Source organism: Pyrgilauda ruficollis, unplaced genomic scaffold, assembly GCF_017590135.1.
Source record: "Pyrgilauda ruficollis isolate IOZ18807 unplaced genomic scaffold, ASM1759013v1 scaffold41, whole genome shotgun sequence".
Lineage (NCBI taxonomy): Eukaryota > Metazoa > Chordata > Aves > Passeriformes > Passeridae > Pyrgilauda > Pyrgilauda ruficollis.
Window position 1 is genome coordinate 3,516,542 of NW_024525601.1, and position 25,266 is coordinate 3,541,807.

General features: G+C 42.9%; 1 protein-coding gene across 3 annotated transcripts; it reads right to left on the reverse strand.

The window, feature by feature from the left end:
- Window positions 1-1,554: 1,554 nt before the first annotated feature.
- On the reverse strand, window positions 1,555-24,902 carry TWSG1 (twisted gastrulation BMP signaling modulator 1). Of its 3 annotated transcripts, none has more exons than XM_041477756.1 (5): window positions 24,708-24,902; window positions 22,555-22,720; window positions 15,452-15,551; window positions 11,555-11,821; window positions 1,555-4,041 (listed from the first exon to the last, which is right to left on the reverse strand). In XM_041477756.1, exons 2-5 carry the CDS (start codon window positions 22,675-22,677, stop codon window positions 3,860-3,862), a joined length of 672 nt encoding a protein of 223 aa, XP_041333690.1. In that variant the 5' UTR covers window positions 22,678-22,720; window positions 24,708-24,902; the 3' UTR covers window positions 1,555-3,859. The 3 variants fall into 3 exon arrangements, with proteins under 3 accessions (XP_041333690.1, XP_041333692.1, XP_041333691.1); XM_041477758.1 differs by having other exon boundaries at window positions 22,555-22,682; window positions 24,708-24,869; XM_041477757.1 differs by having other exon boundaries at window positions 22,555-22,739; window positions 24,708-24,812.
- Window positions 24,903-25,266: the final 364 nt, after the last annotated feature.

Here is a 25,266-nt window from a genome sequence, read left to right on the forward strand (position 1 = left end):
AGTATGTTGTTCATAGAAATTACCACAGAGCAGGAGAACAGAGCCAATAAAGGTGTAGGATGCTGAACTCTGCCTAAGCAACTCCTATGAGCAGTATTATGGAGCCATAGAATCACAGAATGGTTTGAGATGGAAGGGCCCTTAAACACCATCTATTTCTAACCCCTCTGCCCTGGGCAGGAACATCTTCCCCTGGAACAGGTTGCTCAAAGCCAAATAATTCCAAGTTCTCTGCAGTAGGAAGAAAATTTATAAATACTTAAGCAATGAAAATGGTATAAGAAAACTTGAGCCTTGACCACCTTTACATCCTGGATGTACTTGTGTGAATCAGGTTTGCTCTGCTTCTAGGAAGATTTTGTATCTAAGTGTGTTTTCCCATGTGAGTAGCACAAATTTTAAAGATGTACTGGTGATTTGGTGAAAGATCTCGTGCCAAGGGAATGTGTGAAATCTAGGTAAAGGTGTTCCTTTTGCCAAGTCCAACAGACATTGCCATCCAACAGGAAAATGTTAGGTTGTTGTTTGGCTGTGCTCTGCAGGTATCCCATGGCACGGTCTGTCCTCTCTTCTCATTAAACTCCCCCCAGGCTACAAGTCCCCAGGCTTTGCCCATGAAGGTGTAAGTGCCAGCCGTGGGTCACGGGGCTGGAGAGACTGGAGCGTATCCGTGTTGTGTGGGACTGTGTGTCACTGTGCAATCGCCAGCAAACTTCAAGTCACTCCAGCCAGCAGGATGAGGGGCTTGGGAGCCAGGTATCAGAATAGCCATAATTTTGGGAGGGACACTGGAGTGACCATAGATATATTATTAAAGATACAAGCAGGTGTCCTTATATTTATTTTTTTTGGAATTAGATGTGAAATCCATTAAGCATACATTAAGCCAGGCACTTTAAGAAATGACAGGAAAGCGGTGTCACAATATGACCTTTGTACTCAAGTGTCTGTAAGGAAAAACAAACTAAAATCTGAACAAAACAAACCCAAACCCCAAAGCAACTAAACAAAAACTTTTTTTACTCTTAAAGAAAAATAACAAAAGGACCTCCACCCCTTTTCAGTCAGACCCCCAACAAACCAGGGATTTGTATAATTTCTTACAGCATGAATCCCTCTTTGCTTCCCTTTACATTCAGTGATTTACAATTCTGTCCCAAAGGACAGTGATAAAAGCGGCCAATGCTTTACCTGGAGAACATTCCTAACTAAAAGAAGTTTTAAAAACATGTTCTTACGTAGGTGTTGTTTTGCTGGTTTTCCAGATGTAGGGTGAAATAAGAGACCCCAAAATAAATTATGATTTTTCCTGCAAAATTAATAAGACTAAATAAATAACTTCCTAAAATGTTTACATTTTTCAGAAAGAACATTCTGAGTATTAATCATTTATGTACAGGAAAATACTTCAAAGCAACACTTTAAGGTATGGAAAAAAACTGCTGAAGAGTTAATTCTCAGTATTATTCTATCCATCTAGATCAGTAACTTTTGTAATATGCTTCCTGGTAATATTTCCCTGAGAAAGTCTTGAGAAAGAACACACAAGAACCAGTAATGTCTTTTTATTAAAATACCTCTTAAAACACTCATCATCATAAAATACACTGGGTGTTGCTGCATGACATTTGTGTACACACAACACTTTCAGCAAACTCCAGACAGCATCAGGAATTACAAAAAGTAAGGCAAGCCCCAGAAGGTGTGTACTACCTTCTCTCAGGCCACTACAGACAACTGTGTTTACGTTTTTATGCCATTCCCCACAGCATTTCCTGGACACCTTTTAGGCTCCCCCATCCCTCCTGCCCCCACTTGATTTGACCTCACAGTGAAATTCTGAGGATGTAAATGGAGACAGTGTCACAGATCCATGGGGCAGCAGGTGCCTGACCAGAAACATAAGCCCTCTTCCTCCCCCAAGAAGATTCTGAGCTACCCTCATATTTCCAATAATTTAAGACTGCAAAAATTCAAAGCATGCTAATGACCTCCTGCTTGATTGATTGCTACATGTCGCCTATCTCAGTCAGGAACATGGATGCATCACCCTCCAGCTACAAACAGCCACAACTACTCTTAACATATTCTTCCCCTCCATTCATTTTAAGAAATTCTAGCAGAAGAAAATATAACATGAGTTGTAAAATATAGGAAGAAGAACTCCTCCATTATAAACTGAGTTTTTTCTATTTTTGTCTATGATCTTTTATCACTTAACTGTAAGTTTAAAGTATGAAGACATTCCATTATCCACTAGTTCAAAACAATAACATTCATCTTTCAAGTACATCTTTATAGCTGAAAAAGACACTGAAGGAAGTAACATTATTTAACAAGAGTAGATTTTTCTTTTATTATTATCATTATTATTATTATTATTCCAACTTATTGAAAAAACTGTATCATGAGAAAAAAAATTAGAAAAAACATTCAGGCAAAATTTTCAACAAAATAAATGTAATATGACTGCTTTCATGTGTACATGGTACAGATAGACAGGTGTAACTAGAAAACAGTTTAAACCCTCTAGCTGAGGTTAATGAGAGAAAAATGAATAGTCAAGTTCCTTTTTGTGTTTGCATATGCATATATGCATAAAAAAATTGAAGGAGTTAAAACCTACATTATTATAAATACAAAAAGCTGATCATTAACTACTCATACACTTTATTCTTGTACTTAGTACCATTATCAGTGGACACCTTAAATCGGTCATAGTAATTGCTATGTAACTGTCAACGTATAAAAACTCTTAGAAAAATGGACAATGTTCTAAACTCAGAGCACTTTAACTTCGCCTTTGCAGACACATATTCCCTTCTTCACTGACAAAAATTTATGGGGGAAAAAAGAAGAAATTTAACAATAACAAAAATGTTTTGGAATAAATATTCACAGGAAATTACTAAATGGGAACAGCAGCTTGCCGCCAGCTGCTCAGCTGGTAGACCTGTACCACTTGCTTGTTCTCGTCATTTCATTCTTTATTCCTTTAGTCATTAAATCCATCATAGCCTTTCATGTTTCCTTTACTGGACTAAATGTTCAGGGTGTAACAACCCCAGGGGACAGTGCAAAAGGTGGGAAATGCAACAGCACTGAACAGCTTTATTTTGGGATCTAAGAGAAGACTGAAAAGATTAATTTGTGTAACACATAGGCCCCAGTGAAAAGAGAGCAGGGCAAATGAAACTTGGAGGAAAAGTATCCCATACATGGTGTTTTGCTGGGCAGCCCTTCTAAGAAGTTAGGATTTTATCCATGACAGCCCATTCTTTGAACATGAAGAGAAAGCATGAATTTTAATTTTTCTCCAAATATCACTTCCACAATAAAAGCTAACCTTAAAAACTGGAAGGTAATAAAGTTAAAAAAACAAAACCAGAAACCAAATCCCAAAAACCCAGCCCCTAAACAACATCCACCCTCCCTCCAACCTAGCAGCCATTTATTTGTTGAATTTAGATAATGGAAATCTCATCACCATATGCTAAAATTTCCCTACTCTAAACTACAAGATGAAGTATTATGTTCTGAAAACCAGTATAGCCAATACTTTTCAATCAAAGGAAAACAATCAGAACAGTAATGATGAGCATGACAGTACCATTTGAGCAGAAATAAAGAAAAACAAGTTTAAAACATAGTGTTATCTACTAGTTAGCCTCGCTTATATGAATTAAAATTAAAAAAAGAAGAAAAAGAATTCTCTGATTTTATACATCCTCTTCTCAACCAGGTACATTTAATTGCAACCAGCAGGCACTCCACCAAAACTCAGTATTTGCAATCCCAGTCTCTTTAACCGAGAGAGATTACTTTGGCCTCAGTATTGCTATATTACAATTTTCCTGCTTCAGAACATGCAGTTCATACATTTGACAGTTTTACTGCCATAGTCGATGCATTCTGGCCCAATGCACTCACAGCAGGCGTTGTGAAACCATCGGTATTTGGAAGCTCCCATGGACTCGCAAGAGATCTTGCACTGATGTATTGACATGCAGTCATCAAAATACACCACAGTACACATGTGTTCTAAACCAAAAGAAGAAAAAAAATTGGTTTAAAGGGTCTTAAAGTGTTTTAAAGGTTAGTTAGAAATTAGTTAAATGAGTAGCTTTAGAAGTATGATTGTAAACTGACAGGACTATGAGGCATAAGGACAAAAGGTGACAGTAAAAGCAGAGAGGCAAGGCAGAGAGACAAGGTAAAATCTATCAACTTCCTATTTTCAGCATCTACAACTCAACCTGTTCTCTGATCTCCTCCTGGATTAATTTATTTCTCGGTTCACAGGCAAGAATGTTTTTAAGTTTTGTCGCCCAGTTACAAGAGCGTAAGGATGAGCTATGCCAAAATTACAAGCAGGAATGTGTCCTCTGAAGGTAATATGCTACCACAAAAAAAAACTTCAGAGAAGTTATTTAAAAAAAAAATCAAAACCCACTTATTTGGATGTAAATGTTTCTTTTACGCCCCCCACCCCAAACTCCACAATAATCTTTAGCCAGATTAAATCACAGACCTAAAGAATCCTTTTTTCATCAGCATGAAACTGCACACTTTTTTTTTCTTCTTTTTTTTTAGCAACACCACCAGCCTTACTACTAATCTTAAGAAACCCTTTCTGCCTAAATGTTGACTTTGTGCTTCTAACACCCATGCAATTACTTGAAATGCCATGAAGTTTGGTGCTGCAACATCAAAACGGAGCTAAGGCATTCACCACAACTGTAAATAAAACCATCCCCCCCCTCAGTCCACTTCCAATTCTCCAAGCTGGCAGATTCCACCATCTTTCTTCTGTACTGACCAGGTGATTATACCATAAAACTTGGTTCATCCTCCAAAGGACCATGCTTACATAACATTTACCCAGAGCACAACTTGGCAGACCTTGGGGAAAGCACAACTGGCAGCTGTCTGCAAATAGGAATGTCTTCCTCATGCAGATCAGACCAACTTGTGAGCAGGAGATGTCAAGGGTTTTCTAGCCTGTTACTACTACTCATGGTGCACCTAGGAGAAACCCACTATATACATTCCAATGTGGATTAGAAAAAAGTAATACAAACTTGAATAGTAAATCAAGACAGTGGGTTTGGTTTGTTTTTTTTTAATGACTGATTTTGACCACTGTCAAATTATTATGCTACTACAGATACAAGAAGGTCAGAGGACGTGCTGCCAGCCCACTGAAAGCAACAGAGGATTCACTGCCTTGATCAGGCTCCAAACTGATATACATGCCTTGCAGACATCAGATACAATGCCACAGGCAATAGGGATCTTGGGTAGGAGAGGCAGACCCAGAGCTGAAGCACTTTCTCTCCCCAGAAAAGCTGTGCTGCCGTTGTCAAAAAAAATCTTGCAGTACCTGAAGTACTGCTGGAAACATCAACAAAGTCCACTGTGGCTGTGTAAGTCCTGTCTCATTCTTGGCACTTCTATTTCTGTAAGCCCTTATATCCTGAGGCAAAGCAACCAGAGGAATAGAGTTCTCAGAGAACAAAATCTCTACCTGAAAACAACCAACATATCTACAGCTTCAATAAGGATGTTTGATTCACAGAGAGGAAGAGGAAAGAGCTGAACAGAAGTATGGTACCATGTGCAGAGTGATAGGTGTACACCTAAAGTGCTCAGCCAAAGCTGAAAAGTAGTACGGAGATGCAGGCACCACAGCCTCAAAGGCAAGAAGACAAAGGCCAGACAGCAGCTCCAACCTCTATGGGGAATGCACAAGGACTTGGCAACATTTCATCACCAGTGACAAAAAGTTCAGGTTGCCATAGTCCCAAGAAGAAGCACACACCATCCATTCCCATAAGGCCCAGATAACCCCAGGTATCTGTTCCCTCCACTCCTCACAGGAAATTTTTAGTGGAAGGGTAGGGATGAGAAAGTAGGCGCGAGTCTCCAGACAGTATTCTCATGTCCCATCAGTCATCCAAGTCAGTGCTGGGATTCAAGCACACGAACCTTACAGAAGCCTTTGTTGCACATTACTCATACTCTTTTGCTTAATCTCTACTGTGTCCTTTGATGCCTTTTTAGTAGTTTTCTACTGAAGTGTTACTACATTAAGTTTGATCTTAAATTCCATAGTCTTAGAAGGTGTCAGCTGGAGGCACAGAGCCTCTCCCTTGAAACTGGCAATCCTGGCTAATCTAGAAAGATTTCTTCCTGCAAGATCACCTTTTGGGATGCCATCTCCAGCTGACTGACTTAGTCTCTGGATAAGCCTGAGAAGGCAAAATGATTCACGGCTATCTCCAGGTTGGAGTGAAACAGCTCTTCAAAGGAAGCAGCCATCCAAGGGGTGACCAGAAGTGCTCACTATCTGTTGATCATGGCACTCCAACTTGCAGTACACAAAGGAAAACCTAAGGGAGGTCAGGGAAGGTGTCAGGAAAGCTGTGCACACTCTGAGGTGTGCTAACTGCTCCCAGTACTTACAGGCTGTCTTCACATCAGAGAATGTCCAGTCCCTTCTGTGTAAGGAGACATCTGTGCTCACCTTCATGTTAACCTCGTCTCTGACAGCCTCAGCACTGTTAGTACTGCTTCACAAGTCCTGCTGAGGCCTATCAGCTAATGCCTGCAGAAATGAAATAAACTTCGTGGGGAAGGAAAGCCTGTGATTTCTAGGATGTAAAGATCAATGACATGGGAATCATCTCTCTGGATAAAGGAGACCAGAGCAGCAGCAGCACCTGGTCTATAACTCTGGCAAAACTAGGTGGCATCAGTCAGCTCCTGTGAGAGTGCAGACTGGTCTCCTGAATCACTCTCCCAGGACCAAAGCCAAAATTCGACCTTATTATGGTGGCAGTGACAACCAAGGACATTAATCTTGACTGACTGGAGAGTAGAGAAGAAAGTTTATTTCCACCTGCACACAAGTCAAGAGGATTAGGTTCTCGAGGACAAGCACAAAAATGCTGCAAAGGGGAGAGAGCAGAATGCATGTGGCAGGCCAGAGCCAGCAGTAGATCTGTCTGGTCCCAAGCAGCTCTTGTAAGCAGCTGGCGGATGTGCTCCATGTATATGTTACCAAATTGTTTCTGATGTCTTGCTCACTGAAAAACTTGCCAGGTCTGAACAAGTCAGATTGTCCAGGGTACACTTTGTTTGTCACAGGGCACCCCTGGTCCCCTCCTCAGCAATGCCTCTGTGCTCATGTAGAGGCTGAATTACTGAAAGCAGGAGAGCGCCTCCCCTCAAGCACTAAATTCTGCTCTATAGACTGCAGAAAGAGAGTTACACAGGGGAAAAAAATACCTACAGGCTCAGCTGGGATCTGGGAGAGTACTTAAACTGTTTCACAAAGCTAATCACTGAGTCATCACTTGGCTCCCTCAGTGCAGATAAAAACAATATTACTTAGTGCAGTAACAGCTTTCTCATTTGCATTTTGCCAATTTTCACACCCTAAGGATGACAGACTGCAGATGCAGGGAGGAAGAAGGATGCAGCAGTAAACTTTTCCCCCAGAACATTAATTTCTCACCTTTTTCACCCTCACACTTCATACTCGGTGAAAGTTGTGTAAGAGAAACAACAACCAAGTCTAAATTAAAAGTGAACAAACTACCAGGCTTTGCTATAAAATTATCTGTATTTGTATAATATAGAAAAATTTAGCAACTCAGAGAATCTTCCCAGTTAATGATAATTTGCTGTATGGGATCTTTGAAGTTATATGTGCTGTGTAACTTCACCTGGCCACTTTATTGGTAGCTCTAAAAGTTCTTTGAAAAGATAACTGTCCATCCAGCAGTCATACCATTTTATCATAGAACAGCCTGGGTTGGAAGGGACCTTAAAGTTCATCTAGTTCCAACCCCTCTTCTGTTGGCAGGGATACACCTTCCACTCGAAAAAACACTAGTCTAGTGCAGTAGTGAGAAGAGGGGAAAACAAGAACAAGGAGATTAATCTGCAACTGATTATGAACAATTTACATAGGCATGTACACAAGCATTTACTTTGGACAAGTCAATTTTATGTCAATCAATTTATAAAAAAACCCTTTTTTTTTTTTTTTTTTTTTTTTTTTTTTTTTTTTAATATCTTCCTAGACTACCTACAGAGGTAGATGTCTCTTCACTGGAATTCTAGCAGACCAAACACCATCCCCTGTGTCACAAGCAGTGTAAGTCAGAAACCCTTAACTACAGCACAGATTTTGTTTTATCAATTGCCAAAAATTATCTAGTTCCCCTCTCCCTCTCGCCAACATCCTGTCATCATCTGAAACAACTAAGCTTATTTAAATCTCTGAACTCACAGTTCAGAGCTCTGAGGGTATCAGCTAGAAGTACAGCAAAGAGAATGAAGTACAAATGTAGCTCCAGATTAATAACCATTGCAATCCTCTCTGAAGTAGAGGCTCAAGTGCCAGAAACAACTGATACAAAGAATTACAGCAGCTCCAGCAGCGCATGCATAACTTTGGCAGCTAAAACATTACAAGTCAGTTCACAGGAGGAAAGGGAAGACACTCATTAGGAAAATAATGGGGAAGTTCAAGGTCTGGTGGCTGGGTTCACAGTAGGCTGGGGTGAGAAAGGAATGCTTTATATCCCACCACACCCCACCTCCTCCCGGATCCACAGCCGCCCTCCCTGGTCGTGGCTGCATGCCACTCAGGCACAAAGCTCACGGTTCCTGTGGCTGGTGCTGCTTTTCCTGGCACTCACCCAGAGCTGCATCAGGCAAATCTGGCACCCTGGGCCAGCTTAACGGTGATCCCCGCGAGAACGCGCAGTAAAGCTGAAATCAGAGCTGTGTTACACTACGTGACAAGGGGTATTTGTAAGCAGAGCCTTTCCAAATTTTGGAATGTATTCCAGAATACAGCACAGAGACCACTCTCCCCCTACAAAATCTACCTCTCCTTAGCCCCTCTCCTTTAACAGGCCATGCCATCAGCTGCTGCCAGCACACCATGTTGGAGGGAAGCATGCAAGGAGCCACAGAAGAACCACAAAATGGAAGAGGTACAACACTGTAAAGGAACCATAAAGCGTCTGTGTTCCTGCTCACAGGAATATTCTTTCAAATCCCTGATTGTCACAGCCTTGAAGATAACTGCTTAGCAAGTCACCTTAAGGGTATCTCTGTTTGCAATACCTGCCTTCAAGCCTAGCAGCATTTCTGGGGAGAAGGAAAGGGTAAAGACATGGTCTATTTCTCCCACTGCAGGCTTAGCTTGTGTTTACTGCCACTGAGCACACACATACACCTTCACAAACCCTCCCTCTCTTCCAGTGGTTCTAACACTTGCCAACTTGTTAAAGCAGTGACCCGATTGTGTGACTGAGCTTTGCATGGGCAGAAGTCATCAGGCTCCAGGAACCTCCTCAGCTGCCTCACTGTGCCCATGCTCACAAGGCTCTTCAGTTCCAACCTACTACCCCTCCATCTTTTGATTGTGGCTTCCCCAATGAACTCAGCAAAACAGTATTAGAAACAATGCTACCCCATGGCTCACACAACATCCAGCACTCTTGGATGTTCGGCTGTCCTGCTTCCACCATAATAAACATCAACTGACCAAGGCCAGACACTAATTTTTCTTTCCACCTCCTCTGTTCTCAATGCTCAAATAATCAATGTTTTTATAAGCAAAATTTAATATGACTTTTGAGAAAACAGAGCACTACAAAGTTATCTACACTGCAACCAAAAAAAGAGACTCATAGGCAGGCTTACATATTTAGACACGTAGAAGTATAAGAAGAGGATGTGGAAAGTAATTTTCTATCTTTTCCAGTTCTTCACTGGTCACTAAGATGGCGAAGGCATAGCAAATGATTACAAGAACAGGCTCTGACATTTATTTCTGTTTTAAGTGTCTGCTGAGGCCTGAAAGCCAGTGGCATTTAGTAACTATTTCCAAATATAACTGTTGTTTTTGGACTGTCATCATTCCAGTAAGAGCTCTCTCAGCCTAATCTCTAATATGTTCCTAGTAAAAGAAATGAAGGGGACTTTTGACTAAGAAAAAATGGCAATGTTATGTATTTGTCTGTGTTGTTGAACTCAAAACTGCTCCACACCCTTGAGATGCAATTCAAATTCTAAGTTTAATCCAAAACTATCATTAGCCCGTCCTGTTGGTATGGTAGTAAAGGACTGTCAGGGAACAGCCATCTGGATTGCAGTACCTAAGTAAAGTAGGATATATTCAAGGCTGTACTAAACATAATTTTTTTCCCCTGAGTTTAATTTATAATTGTAAGTATTTTAGTCTTTGTACACAGGGCTTTTTGTGGCTTTCCATTTTACATGACTTTGTACATTATTCTCGTAATGGCAAGCAAGCATTTTAATAACATCAAAGACATATGAATGAGATGCTTTCTGCCCATCTGGTTTCCTAGTTCTGGAATTAATTTCTTTTTCTAATGTGCCTTAGCCAAAGGAAATTAGAAAAGTTGCCCTTATGGTTCCATTTAATCAGCAGCAGTCCTACTCAGAAACACAACTAGGTCAATGGTTCACACTGGTATGGAAGAGCAGCATGTCCATCAATTAGGGTATCTTTTATTGATAAGATAAAAGGGCCATCACAACAGCAACTTATGGAGTTACGAATATTTAAAGTGTACGTTGGGAAGGAAGCAAAGCATTAATTGCACTAATAAATCAGATGCTCTTTTTCCCCTATTAAGCAGCAATTCCACTATGAACTGCTTATGAGATTCTTTAAAGTCTGATGTAATGATTTGCAGGAAAAAGTGTTTCAGGTTTAGTATGGAAACCAAGAAACAGTATTTTTTTTATACCACTGTTGACACTACCTCAAACTTCTCATCTTTCCCCCACCTAACCACAGCAAACAGTATCCTGAAGTCTGTCAAACTAAAGGTAAGAATATAAAAAACTTAATACAAAATAGAAGGAATGAATTTGTAAGTTGAACCCCTACCACCAAGTTACTTATTTTGAAGACAGTCTGTCACATATCCTTCCTTCATCAATCCTTCTCATCTTGCTTAGGTTTACTATTAGTCCTGAATTTTATACAAAACATCCCTCTAAAGATTTCAAGTTATGCCAGCTCAGATGAAATAAACAACTGTTCCAGATACAAGAGCTTATGGTACATGGTTTTCTCAGACCTCTTAAGCCATGTTTCGGTTGCCTACTTCTGCACGGATACATAATTTGGATTCATTTTCTGGTCTGTCCTGTCTTCTAAGCTACAGGTAACTGTTTCTAGGTCAGAGAACACACCGTGCCAGTGTACATGAAACAACATGAACAAACTGCCTCATGCCACAGAAGTAATTACAGAGGCAAACTCACGTGGTTCAGTGTCTCCTAAGAACATCAGTCATTTTAACACCATCTTCCACGTTCCTCAACACCTTCGTCTCCCTTCTTCTGTTATGTCATGCTCAAAATTAGGCTGAACCTTTCACACATTCTTATGGGAAAAGAAGAAGTAAGCATAGAGAAGCAGAGGATATGCACTGAGAAGACTCCTGGAAGAGACAAGAGGAGATGCTAGGGATTTAGACAATACACTCATTACCTTTGTCACTAGAGTAAGGTGTGTGGACATTGTTGTTTGGAACAGAGACGTTCTGATGCTGTGGCTGGTTCACTGTTTCTAAAAAGGAGACGAGGTTCTCATGGTGTGATAGTTCTTCTGCCACAGGGAAGGAAACAATATTCCAGTTCAGCTGAGTATCCCCTTCTGTCAGTGCCCGGAAAAGGGAAGGAATTGGTTCATGCAACTCCTCGACAGTGCTCTTGGATGTCGGAGGTGTGTCACTGTAATTGCGGGGATTGCACATACCTGCAGAGGAAACAAACAGTAAATTACACAGAACTCCCTAAGCTCCTCTTGAAACAGGTAGGAATATTGGAAGAATTAAAATTGCTTCTTTTTTTGCTGAACAGAACTCTTTCATATCTATCCCACTCTCAGCCTAATAGCAGAAGTGCTATCGAATACAGCAGGACAAGTTTTCCATAACAGCAGGTTTTGGATCATTCAGACTTCTACAAAACACACCTGTGACTAGTGGAAACAAAAACCTCATCTAAACAGCACTTTGCTTCCCTGTCAGTGTTACAGCTTAGAAAATGGAGGGTTCAGTGGAAGGTTTGTTTTCCCTGAGAGAAGAGATTATACGAAGCACGGTATAATCGATAGGAGCATAAACCTGGAATGCAAGGTTAGGACTGAACAAAGGGAATATCTTGATAAGTCTGAGGTATGTGAAACTTTTGATCACAATTCAAGTATTCCATCTCATCTGCTGCAGCAGTGCACTAGATCTTTTTAGTCATCTGCCAGAGATACAAAGATCACTATCAGGACAGAGCATGAGTCTGAATTACTTCACTTGTGTAGAGACAGCTAAGAAGAACCTCATTTTGCTACTTAGCTGGAGGGGCCACAACAGGCAAAATACTCATTTCTAGGTTACCTCTTCCTTTTTTTTTTTTTTTTCAACATCTTTTGCAGTATCTTTTTTGAAACCTTGTAATCTTTTTTCATTTTGCCAATTCCTACAAAATGTTTTTGCGATATGCATTGCCAGTTCCAGTCTTTCATTAACCATTTAAAAACTAAAATTTATTACTAGCTATTAAACAAATGTATTTCAGTTTAAGTCCAATCTGTGGAAACTACCAAGATTAAAAAGAAAATTTGTATCTGCATACGTATTTTAAACTCAGGAGTGATAAAACACTGTTAGAAGTCTCTTGTCAAGAGACAGTCAAATCCATTTTCCTCATGTGCATCTGCATAGAATTTTGGGTAGTTTCACAGACATAGGTTTAGATAGCTACAGCTGCAAAGCACAGCAATTCCTGAAGTATTAAAGTGATAAGAGACATGAATGTCCAAAGTCTACCTGCCTCATACAACCAGAGAAGTATCTCCTGCCCCATAGATCCACTGGGACTCTGGCTTCACAAATAATTGTGTTTAACTAGAGCCTTATACACACCCATAATCTTCTCAACCTAAGGAGATGGATTACCACAGAGAACAAAGCAGAGGGCAGTTTGTCCATGGTGATTAGCATGAGATCTAGCAAATCTCAAGCAAGTGGTTAGCATTACCAGCATTTGGTAATAGGAACACTGCACGACAGTCTGCTCCTAAAGGTGAGCCAAGTACAGAGTAGGAAAAAAATAAGCCTCTTTTCCAAACAACATCAGGTCATACTAAAAAAGAATTCCACTTACACAAGCACCCTACTGTACATTATTGTTTTTGTACTGCTCTCAATTAAGTTTGTTCTTCACAGACTTCTAGACTCACTGCTTTAATAAAACATTTCTATCCCTTCCTTACCACCCTTTAATAAGCACTAATGTTAACAATGCTTTAACAAGCAGTGTATTAACCATACAATTGCAATAAAGGATAACCACATGAAAATCAGTTAAGATATCAAACCAGGTAAGAGTTTTGTACAGATACATCAAGGGATTTATGCTTTAATTGATGTCATTGTATTAATGTTGTGAAACAGAAATCAGTGGGCCTTTCTAGACTTCTAGTCAGACTAGACCTCTGCCAGGTAGGATTCTGAAAAAAATTTCACTGATAAAAAGGACACACAAGGAAAAAAAAAATTACATCAAGATTTTTTACCAAAATCCTGCAAGTTTTTGTGCATATCAATGCAGTATGAAAATATTACCTTAAGGTGGTAATTACCAAAAAATCATTGCTTATAGTTTAATGGGTAAATGCTCATCCACAAAGATCCTTCACTCTTTACTGTTTTTAAAAGCATTTGAATTATAATAATATTTTTATAAAGTAAATATTATAAAATAGCAGCTTTGGTTAAAAAGAAAATTAAAAAGCTTAACTTATGAGCAACCTGTAAGGATCAAACATGTCTACGCTACTGCTTTAGAATGGATGAGAAGATGCAGAAATGGGCTATTAAAATGATGGAAGCAGATAAGCCTTTACACAAGGGACTGGAAGAGCTTAACTCAAAGGGAATGGGGGACTTGTTGCTGTTCTCCCTCCTCCAGCATGTTTTTCCCTGTCAGAGAAGGGAGAGAACATACACAAAACATGGGGGCATCAACTGAGCACTAGTACAGTTAGTGGTGGAGGATAGGAGGTAATTCCTGCCCTCAAGGCAGACATGATCTTTAAGACACAATGATCTATCTGCTTTTACATTAGACAAGATCAGCTTACAAAGAAACTTAAAATATCAGCTCAGGTATCAGCAAAGAACTGTGTCTAGGGAGTCAGGTATGGAATGTATTCCTGTTCTCTCATTTGAATAAGGCTGGATGATCCTACACTGAAGAGAAGAATAATAGGACCATGCCATAGAATTAAAAAAGGCCTGAGGCACCCAAAGAATGAGCAGAAGAAGTTTTAGTTTACTCAGTACTGGGAAACTGAACCTGAAACCTTGTTAACTCCTCTCCAGGAAAACACTATGGGAAAGAGCCGCAGAACAGTGAGTCACTTGCAGATTTATGAAAAGAAGCTTGTGTGTGGACTTCACAATCCCAAGAGGTAGGTCCTTCTTCTCCATAGAAATCAGTACACTATGCCTTGCTTTCTACAGCAGATAATGGTTCTAAACTAGGGAAATAACCTGCACTGAAAATGGGCATTTTGACACTAATCACCTTCATTAATTTGGAGAAAACTGACCTAGAAAAGCTGAGAGCAGGTACAACACTCAAGATGCATCCCTTCCATGGAAGCTAGGGTTTTGGATGGCAGCACAGGGACAACAACCACAGGAAGATGAAGCTTTTGTTACATATAAAACAAGAAATGGAGCTAGAATGCAACCTTCTTAAGCTGGGACAGCACTCACTTGCAAAGATTTGGGCATTCTGAACACCACCTGTCAGCAGCAATGTGTTCTTTTTAAGATTGTCATCTAGTCCTACAGTAAGACCTTGTCTATTTCTTTCTCACCCTTCACAAAGAGCTATTTTTGTAAATAAAAGAACAGTAGAAACACTGGGCTGTGCATATTTACTAGTAGTCCCAACTCAATCCTAAAGGTGTCCCAGTGCTGTACCTGTCAATGCACCATTTATAGGTAGAAACCTTCAGAAACACAGAGACAGAAACACAGCGTCCAACCCCACAAAGCAGGCACTGGGGAGTTTCCTTAAGATGACAATTCAAAGAGGAGTTTTGTGTTTGAGAGACAAAATTAATAATCAGCTATGATGACATTTAACAAGCAATACCTGGACTACTGCCACCCCCAGCTCCACAGAGCAGACACAGACTTCAGATGTTTGAGTCTCCACAGTAATTTATTCCATACCCCCACAACGAGCTGTAAGCTTCTTAGAGCACAGATTCTGTCCAGGTGTTTTACTTCTATTTTAAGACTGTGAGCTCAGCATGTGGCAGGAGAAAGCAAAGTAAAAAAAGCAGGAAGTCCCCCCAAAAGTGCAAACTTACCAACACAGTCACAGCACTCATCCCAAAGTGTGCCCAGGCAGAGCATACACTCCTTACAGCAGGAACAGTTCCCTTCCCCAGGGCGGCACTGACACAGCTCCTGGAATCAACAGACACTCATTACACTGCAGCAATCCCAGATGTAAAATAACTACACAGCACAGTGATTTTTCCTCAAGCCGCAACTCAAATTAGGGCATTAAAAAAGCTTAGTACACTAATACAGTGAGTAAACGGTGAAACAACTCCAGCCAAAAACTGATCCAAGTTTACAAAAGGATCTTTTGCAAGTTTGCTTTTTTTTTTTTTTTTTCCCCTTAAAGGTGGCATTCTGAAGAGAAATCTGAAGCAAGCATTTAAAAGACAAAAAATCCTATTCATGGGAAAGGTGTCTGCACTTCTGTGCATGTGCATTCCTAAATCTACAAGTTCTTTGAATGTTTTCCCATCACAACAGGAAACTTGGAGACAGATGCTTCTTTATATATAAATAGTGACCATACATTATAATTTAGCTAAAAAAGAAAGCTACTATAAGCCACATGTGCCCACTCAAGACATGCATGATGTCTACCATCACAACTATCCCTGGATTCTAAGAGGAATTTACCTATTTAAGTCATCTGACCACAGGATTTTCTGCATCTCCAAACACTTGTTACACATTGCTCTCTGTTTGCAACATTAGTGACCAGATTTTCCCCCCTTCCCATCTGCCCCAGGTCTAGATGATTCATTTTTGCTATTATGAAAACAACCTTATGCTTCGTCCCTCCAAATTGACACCTTGGGATACCTACAAGGCTTCTAGAGCCTCTAGAAAGTGAAAGGACCTACACAAGTACTTTTCTTTAACCATTAATAACCTAAAAAGATGGAAAAGGTGTGGAAGAATAAAGATAAATACTTCTCTTCGTACTACCTAAACCCAAAAGCTCTGGTTTAGCAGTCCTGCTGGAGACACACAGTTGTGGACTCAAAGCATGGAAAAAGCAGACATGGGTGAAGAAAATCTAAAAACCCAGGCGGTCTCCTTCCCTCTAACTCAAATCCATACTACTAACTCCAGTTTGGCCAAAAGACTGTGGCTGCATGACAATAATTCACAGCCTTGAATTACATCATAGTGCAAAACACAGACAAGCCAAGAAGTCCCTTTGGTTGTCCTGTCTAAGAATTTGGTTTTGATGACGTCTGTCCAACTATCACATTACACACAACTGGGGAGAAAACAAAATCCCGTTACTGGAAACACTGACCACGGGATCTTTCCACCCCGGCTTTACTGGAAGGGTCATCAGCAAATCTGTCACACGCCAGGCCAGGGGGAAGATTATGCCCATCCCCACTCTTTGATCCCATTATCCAGAGACAGAGGAGGGACACACTGCAGGAGAAGTTCATGGATAGGAGAGAAGGGCAGGAATGTAGTTTGGTTTGAAATTCTGTGTCCTGGAGTCTCCACCCATGGTTCCACCCCAGCTGGGTCAGGGGCATCTCTCCTTACATTGGTGGCAGGCACCAGTGTCACCTGCAAAGCAAGGTTTCTTACTAAAGCACCTTGGGAAAAACTCATGGGGCAAAATTCCACTCTTTAAATAATTCTTTGCTTGCTATTGTTAAGAAGCTTGCTATTGTTAAGGTAGGGGAGAAAGAGGCATTTTTATAGTAAATATCAGGAACACGTTTGCAAGGCACAGCAAGGTGCAGTCTTGCACCTGGTTGTGTATGACCCCTGCTCTCTCTTGACTCTGCAAAACTGGCAGCTGCAAATATCCACAGCCCATTGAGCTCCCACCAACTCACGTGGGCACATAGGAGACCAAGGAATGCACTTCAGAGAGGGAGGCCAGAGGAAAGTCTGTTTAGGGACAGGCCTCCAGAACACTGCAAATGGAGCTGCACTAGTTTAGTGCTCCCAGGCCTGCACCAAAACTGAACAAGCCCTAGAACTGCTGCAAACAAGCTACAATGTACTAATGCAGTATAAATCCACTGATTCCTTATTTTTCCATTTACTTCATCCCAGGTCACAAGTCACCTTGTATCCACCAAAGAAACAAAATTCACCAACTATTGCTTGTGATACATAATGCTGAGAAACGCTGTCGCCTGTAGAGTTTATTGTGACCTGTTTGCCCCACTGACTGATGGAGAGTGAAACCCTGCTCCACACACATTTCTGCAATAGGCAGCCCTTGCAAGTATTGAATTTTTATTTAAAGAGGGGAAAATGACTAAGATTCATTACTCTTTCATCCTCAAAATTTATGAATGGCACCTATCACTGTTTCCACACAAACTGTGCTGTTTTCAAGTATGAGATGAAACCAGGCTAATTAACAAAATGTGTACATTTTTCCACCACAGGAGACACCACAAACTTAGAAAGATGACTTACGTGAATTAATGCTGCATTTCTAAAATATTTATCTTACCATTTGATAAACAGATTTTGTCAGCCTTTAGAATAAAAAGCCTGAATAGAACAACTTTAAAAATAACCACGAGTTTAGCATTAAAAATATCCAATTTATTCTTCAACAGTAAAACCGGGCAAACAACTTTTACATTTTAAAGACACCAACAGGCCAGCATGTGGGAGGAGGCAATTCTCCCTGAACTATTAAATGTAATGCATGAATAGAAGCCAGAAAGTTCAGTAAACTAAAGTTATTTTGGTTTTATGGAAGAGTATTCTCAGAGAATTAAATGTAACCTTAAATTCTGCATGTGCAACCTGTTAACAAAAAATTCTGCTTAGCATCTGTGTGTGTAAGCACTGACTAGGGGCCAGCACCACTACACCTACCTGTATTGTAACAAGTTTGTTTCCACAGGAAGGGCTCATGAGCAGTGCAATATTTAAGGAGTTTTTTGTTGCTGTTTGGGTTTTTTTGTTTGTTGGTTTGGTTTTTTATTACTATTTCTTTATTTTAAAGTTGAAGGGAGGGAGAATAAGGAAGAAAGAACAACTTAATTAATTAGTCTTCTGCCACTTTGGGGCAATAACTGTATGTTTTTTTTCATATATATGTTTGCACATCCATGGTTTCCTTAACCAGTTCTGAGTCCTCCTGCCTGACTCATCCACACTGGATACTGGTACAGGATACATCTTTTTAAAAGAATGTTTGCATGAGACGTGGGTGAAAGCAAGGCAGAATAAGGAACGTTCCTTGTTGATAGCTGGGGGTGGTGAGGCGTCAGTGGAAGAAAATATTACTCATAAGTCAACTTGGCAACTTCCCAAGCTGAACTACTGAAGGTGCATCGGAGAATGTATTTTGCTAGGCAAGAAATAAGCCTCACAGTTTAAAAATACAGTATTAAGTAGGAAGAAGGCATGTTTGTACAATAAAGATACTCCTACTCCAGAGAGCAAACAAAAATTTTTAGAAGATGTTTAACATCTGAGTTTTTTCCAAAGATTTTTTTGAAATTTCAGAGACTATTTCCTTGATGCAGGGAGAAGCAGGACCTGAAGGCATTGGAAACCTCTCTGCAAACTGGAAGGGGGAGTGAAAGAGAGCTTTTCTTCCTAGAACAGTTTAATAACAGAAAATCTCCTGGAAGTGAACCAACCAGAACTGTTTTGTTAACCCAACCGGGTTGCGTACTGCAGCTACAACACACACTGGAAGTAATTTTTAGATGCTGAAGCCCTGAAGTTAAGGAGTGGCATTTATTTCATACCACAGGGCTAAAATGTCTTGGAAATCCTTTCAGGCAGACAAGTTTGTACACAAGATTAACAGGAGGCGAAAAATTCAGATGAAAAGAGATTTTAATTGGAACGATACCACACCAGCTGAGGTGGCTGCAGGTCTGTAGAGTTCAGGAGAGAAAATCCTGTTTTCTCCACAAAACAACCTCTCTTTAGAAGGATCATAAAACCATGCCTGATTTATAACACCACTTGTTTCCTATGCACAGCAACAATTTACAGCACTGCTGCAGATGAGGTAGGAAAGCTCAGCTTCCAGCCCAACACTGACATTCCACCCGAGCCCGTCTCCTGCCAGGAGCTCTGCACCTCAAGAGCCAACCTGGGACTTGCCTCAAACCCTTTTGCTATGAACAATTGTGGGAACGTCTCATCCTCGAGGTTTCTGCCTTCAAGGATTTCCTCCATGTTGCAAGGACACAATATGTGCCTCCCCCCGCCCAGTGAGTGCAACTGGCCTTTTCATCTCCTCCACACATGGAAACATCAAAACAACCCACGCGGCCAAGTCAACAGCAGATGTGCTCAGTAAACACTGCAGCACATGCTCCTGTGCACCCAGGGCTCCACCTGGAATGCACGGCAACAGTGGCTCATGGACTCCAATCCCCAACCCCAGGGACATGGGAAGCAGCTACGGCCAGAGCCTTGAAGGGCCAAACTAATTTTGTGGACTTGCTCCCTACACTTCCAAGTCTTACCCACAACTCTCTCAACAACTACAGGAAGCCACAAAGTTTCTTAGCGAAGGCTAAGCTTATGCAGAGAGATGCCTCAAGCTATTTTCTTCCAGGCCTTTGCTTATGGAAAAAAGAGGAACACCACTAAAGCTAGAGCCCAGGATGCAAAGGGAAAGCTGAATCCATGGGACTTGTTGATCTCATGCACTGCTCTGGATCTAACAAAATAAATATTTATGTAGGGACCACCCTTAAGCAGAGGAGCTCCTAAGGAGTGGCAGTCATGACTGTACTGACTTCCAGCCATGCTGGCAAAAATATTTATGTTAAGCATATGCTTTTTGAGTGAGCAGGTCTCTTGTCTCTGTGTCTCCAGGACAGGCACACAGATGCAGATGACAAACACTCACAGTCTGTTTGCTCCCCTGGCTGTCTCCGAGTGACATTATCTTGGTTTCAAGACAGGGATTTTGCCAAACTTGAACAGCGATAAAAGTCGGTGAGGGAAAAATGTTATGCGATAGTCAAGCAACCTCCCTCAACATGGTATCTTGTTTTTAAGTTCAGATTCCTCCAGAAGAGTTTAGAGGGGAAAAAAAGTACATGGATGTGCTCTACTTGCATATCTATCCAGGAAAGAACATGGATTTCATATACCAGTGCAGCACTTCTGCCACAAAAGCACTGAAGTTTTAAAACAAACAAAAAAGTCAAGAAGAAAGATGACAATTGCTTTAAGTCAAAGCTTTAGGATATCTTCCTGTCCACAATCAGACTAGTCTGACCTGATCTGTTCTTCTATAAAGAATGAATACTGACTGGTAAGTCAGGCCTGAGTGCAGGAAGACAGCACCCAGATGGTGAAAACAAACAGTGTAATTCCTTGCAACTGCACACAACTCACATGGCCTAGGCTACTTTAGGGTCTCAGAGAATTGCATATGATTTTGATTTTTGGGAAATGCTTTAAAAAGGGACTCCACATCACGTGTACAAAGCAAGAGAAAACACCTACCACAAGTAAAGCAGTTCAGTGGTTTCTCTGTATGCACAGGGCTGTGTTGCTACAGAGATGCCAAAATAATCCAAGGAAAGCACAGTTGTATGAGCCATTTCCATGCACTGCTGAACCTCAGCCATTTATTGCCAGCTGAGTAAGGACTCCGGTAGCATTAACTCCACCCCTCCTGGGCTGTGCTCTATTCAGACTAGCTCATAAAAATAAAGTTTAAATGCTTGCTGTCTCAAGCTGGACTCGATAAGAGATGATTTCTCAAGGAGGAGAATATCCGTTCTTTCACAGATGGTGGACTCCATCAGTGGCACCAGGAAAAGAGACACATCTTCCCTGTTTCCCCTTCGCTTACCGAGAAACAAGCAGCAGATCAACAGCTTCCAGGACTGAAATCCAGCACCTGGACCAATAACTTTCCCCTGAATCAACAAATCTGTACCACTGGATTTACTATATAAGTGCCACGTACATCCAATGCCACAATTAGCATCTTACTTCTTACCGGTTTCAATCCTGGAGCTGATTTTAAAAAAATGCAAGAGAAGGGGCTTATAAGTGTATCAGTTTGTCACAGTGCACAATGTCCAACATGCCAGCAAAACCACTGGAGTCCTGTTTGAAAGGGAAAAATCAGAAGCCTCGTTCTTGCTCCCCTATTTAACAACTCCACAGATTGTGGTGGGGCTGGAAGAAGAAATTTCTTTTCTTTACTTTTAAAGCAAAGGCAGTGCAGAACCCAGAAAGAAGATGGTTCAGCCTACAGTCAGTCTTCATTCCACAGGATGGATTTGTGAATCTGGCAAGTATTTTTATTTGTAACTCAGACAACTTTTAGACAGAAGTCAGCAAAATGAAGTAAACATGGAAATGCTTGAGGCCACTTCTGCAGCTCTTTTCAGGCTGTGACCATGAATTTACAGTAAGCACACTCACATCTTACTGCCATATGACGTTGGTGCTCTATGTTATTGCATTTCCAATCTACAAAGAGGCAGTAGGAAACAGTTGCTTTTAAAAAAGCTGCAGCTGACCACATGAAGCCTCCTTTCTCAGTCTGCAGTCAAGAAGCATGCTCTGTTTACCACAACTAAAAAAATACCTGGTAGCTACCAGAACTGCTTGTCTTTTTGCTAGAAAAGGCCTTTTTGTTCTGCTGCACACCACATCTCTTAACTCCTGCTCTAAGAAGAGCAACCTGCTCTCACTCTGTTTCTTTCACTGTACAGACATGCAGTGAGTCAAAAGCAGCATTTGAATTTAACATCCATTTCCTACCAGTTCAGCTCATAGGTATTTGGTTTGGGTTTTAGGCATCTTTTAATTCACTGTACAAACCTGATGCTATGGAGAGCATCAGGCATCAACTCCTGACCCTCTGCTTGAGATTTAAGGAACTGGACAAATTGAAAGTTAAGGGGAACATCTCAGACAGACATAATCCTTGGCTTGAAAAAGTTTCAATTAAAACAACCCAAAAAACATGCCCATATAAATATGAACTTGGTATTCTCTGTCGATAAATTGGCTGTTAATCTGCACTTATATGGGTAGGAGATCAAACCAACCTCTGTACAGAGACACTACTTAACATAAAATACCAGTTATTTGTATCTTTTCAGGATGCAGTTCCAGGACAGTTTTTTGAACACTTGAAAGCAGATGGAGGACACAGGACTCGTACCTGTATCAGGCATTTGCTGACGTCGCTGGCACACAGAGCCTTGTTGCAGCCTGTTGATGATGGGATCCACAGCAGGAACAGAAGGACAGTGACTGCGGGTGCCGTGATGTACTGTGACCTCATGTTTCCTGCAGGTGAGCAATTTTCACAAGTACTTCAACCAGCACTGAAACAAGAACCAGCGACTGAAAAGGCTGTTGGAACACAAGTTAAATTCTATTCCATTGCCCCTTTCAATTCCTTCAATAAATATTAATATTTTTAAAAAATGCAAATTGGGGTACTTAACAGCAAACCCAACCCCTCCTCCTTCAGCTAACTTATTTGTACAAAGCTTTGTGCTATTGCACTTTTGGATTAAAACTGCAATAAACTTGAGGTGAGCAATCTCAAGTTTGCAGTATCAAATATGACATCCTATAAGCAGCGATGATAAAAAAATGCCTTGGATGAGAAAAACCACCAAAGGAGACGGAATTTTGTAAATGCCCAAAGCAGAAAGATGGGTTTTGTGTAGTATCTCCTCAGGCTAAGGTACACACAGGTCTGTAGGACCAAGGCCATGCAGCAACCTTTTACAACAAGGTAAGTTGCCCCTCTCATCTTTAATGCAGACAGGCAGCTGTTTTCACATGGACCCTTAGATGTCACACAGGCTATCAACCCGGTCACAAAGCTGTTAACTTCTTTTTTAAAAATATACAGACACCAATATTAAAAAAAAAAAAAATGTACCAGACACTTTGAACAAAGTAACTTTCAAGAACCAAGCAAGTGTCTGAGGTCAACCAGAGACGACAAGCATCTGCTACATCAAACAGACAGGAACCGGGTTTGTTCAAAGCATTCCACCTTTCTCCCTTTGTGAAAACCCAGCCTGTCGGCAGGTGGTATTTGCGACAAATATATCGCGATTAGCAGCGTGCCACTCAGTTTTCTCTCGTGCTTTGCATGTGAGCCCGGCCAAAAGGGGACCTATTGCACCAGGCACTGTACCAGTATATAATAAAAGGCAGCCCATGTTTGGGCAAGCTTACAGTGAGCCTGTATTGTTCTCCTAAGAGAGAAAGAATGCTAATGGAGCAATGGATTGCTTTCTTTTGGTATCTAGAAATGTTTTTCTGTTTTATGAACTGCAAAACCCAACACCCTCAATGAGCAAAAAAGTGGAAAATGAAGGCACGATCTGGACATTGAAAGTCTGTGTCCGATTAGTCCTTCTTACAATGGTTGTTAAATGCCTCCGAATCTCGCTGTGCTGGGCACGCCGCCATCTGTACCAAGTTTCGCTGGGGAGACCCCCCTGCAAGACGCGGGGGCACGCACGGAGAACACGGGATCTTTTCCCTCACCGCCTTCCCTCCCTGCCATCCGGAGCCAAGAACGCTCCCTTCCAGCGGCTACAGCCGCCGGCCCGGACCCGGCGGGTGCCGCATCCCGGGCGCGGGAGCCGAGCGAGCACGCTGCCTGCCGAGGGGAGCGATCCAGGCGTGCTCCCGCACGGCTCGGGCGCGGGGCTGCGTTACATAAAGGGTCCCGAGCAGCGGCGCCGAGCGATGCCGTCTCCGCGGACACCCCCGGGGTGCGCACGGCGTCCGGGTGCCCCTTCCCCGGCCTCCCCCCGCCGCTCCAGCTCCGATTCTCCGAGCCTGCTTTCCCAGAATTTAACCGGCGCGGCGTCCCCCCGGAGCAGGACCCCCGCCCGCCGCCCCTCCTCTCCCGCAGCCCACCCCGGCGGCACCGGCTCAGCATCGCTCCCCCGCTCCGCCGGGATCGCACTCGGGGGGAAAACTCCCCAAAAACCCCTCCAGCCGATCGACCCGCGCTCGGCTCCCCGCCGCAGCTCCCGAGAGGCCCGGGCCCCAAAGATGGCACTGCCAGGGGCTGGGAGGCCGGTGACAAGGAGGGAGATGTGCGAGAACACCCCCCGCCGAAGCGGCCCGGGGCAGGCGGGGCCCCGCACGGGGAGCGGGTCTCCTCCTCCTCCTCCTCCTCGGGCAGGCACGCAGGCAGCGGGGCGGCCGCGCCGAGCCGCACCGAAACTTTCCTGCCACAAAGAAGCAGCCACGGCTCCGCCGCGTTCTCCACCTCCTCCTTCCCAGCCACCGGCTCCATCCCTGCCGCCCCCCGCCCGCTCCCCCGGCGGTGCTCACCGGGCGGCCCCGGGCCGGGCACCCCGCGCTCCGCAGGCGGCTCTCGCTGCTCCGGAGGCGGCGGCGGCGGCAGCAACCCCGCGCCTCGTCCCACTGCTCCCCCCTCGGCCGCAGGCAGCGCGGAGGCGGCGGCCTCGCATCATCGCCCCGCCTCGGGGCACCGTCAGGCGCCGGGACCCTCCCCCCGGGACCCTCCGCCCCGGCGGGCGGCGGCTGCGCGGAGCGGGGCGGGAGGAGGAGGAGGCGGAGGCAGGGGCCGGGGGACGGGAGCTGCCGCCGGACCGTGCCTAGCGGGCCGGGACGGCCAGGCCACTGCCTCCGGAGGGGCTTCTTCAGGGGAGGACGAGGGAATATCCCCCCGCAACCCGAGTGCGGAACTCGGGGTTCTGTGGGCAGCAAAGGCAGCCGGGCGGGAGCAGCGGGGCGCGGGGGTCTCGCCGAGCGGGGGCTGCGGGGAGCAGAGGGAGCCCGGGGCAGCGCTCCCGTGCCGGAGGGAGGCGGGACAAAAGGAACCGGGGGGCAGCGCCGCTGGAAGCGCCAGCGGGAAACGCGATGAACT

Bases quoted from the DNA above. Each gene is read 5' to 3' on its own strand.
- TWSG1 (XM_041477756.1), bottom strand. From the start codon at position 22,677: ATGAGGTCACAGTACATCACGGCACCCGCAGTCACTGTCCTTCTGTTC. The intron at 15,552-22,554 runs GTACGAGTCCTG...TGTTGATTCCAG, and splicing joins TCAGCAAATGCCTGATACAG to GAGCTGTGTCAGTGCCGCCC. The intron at 4,042-11,554 runs GTAATGAGTGTA...CTTTTGGTTTAG, and splicing joins ACCTTACTCTAGTGACAAAG to AACACATGTGTACTGTGGTG.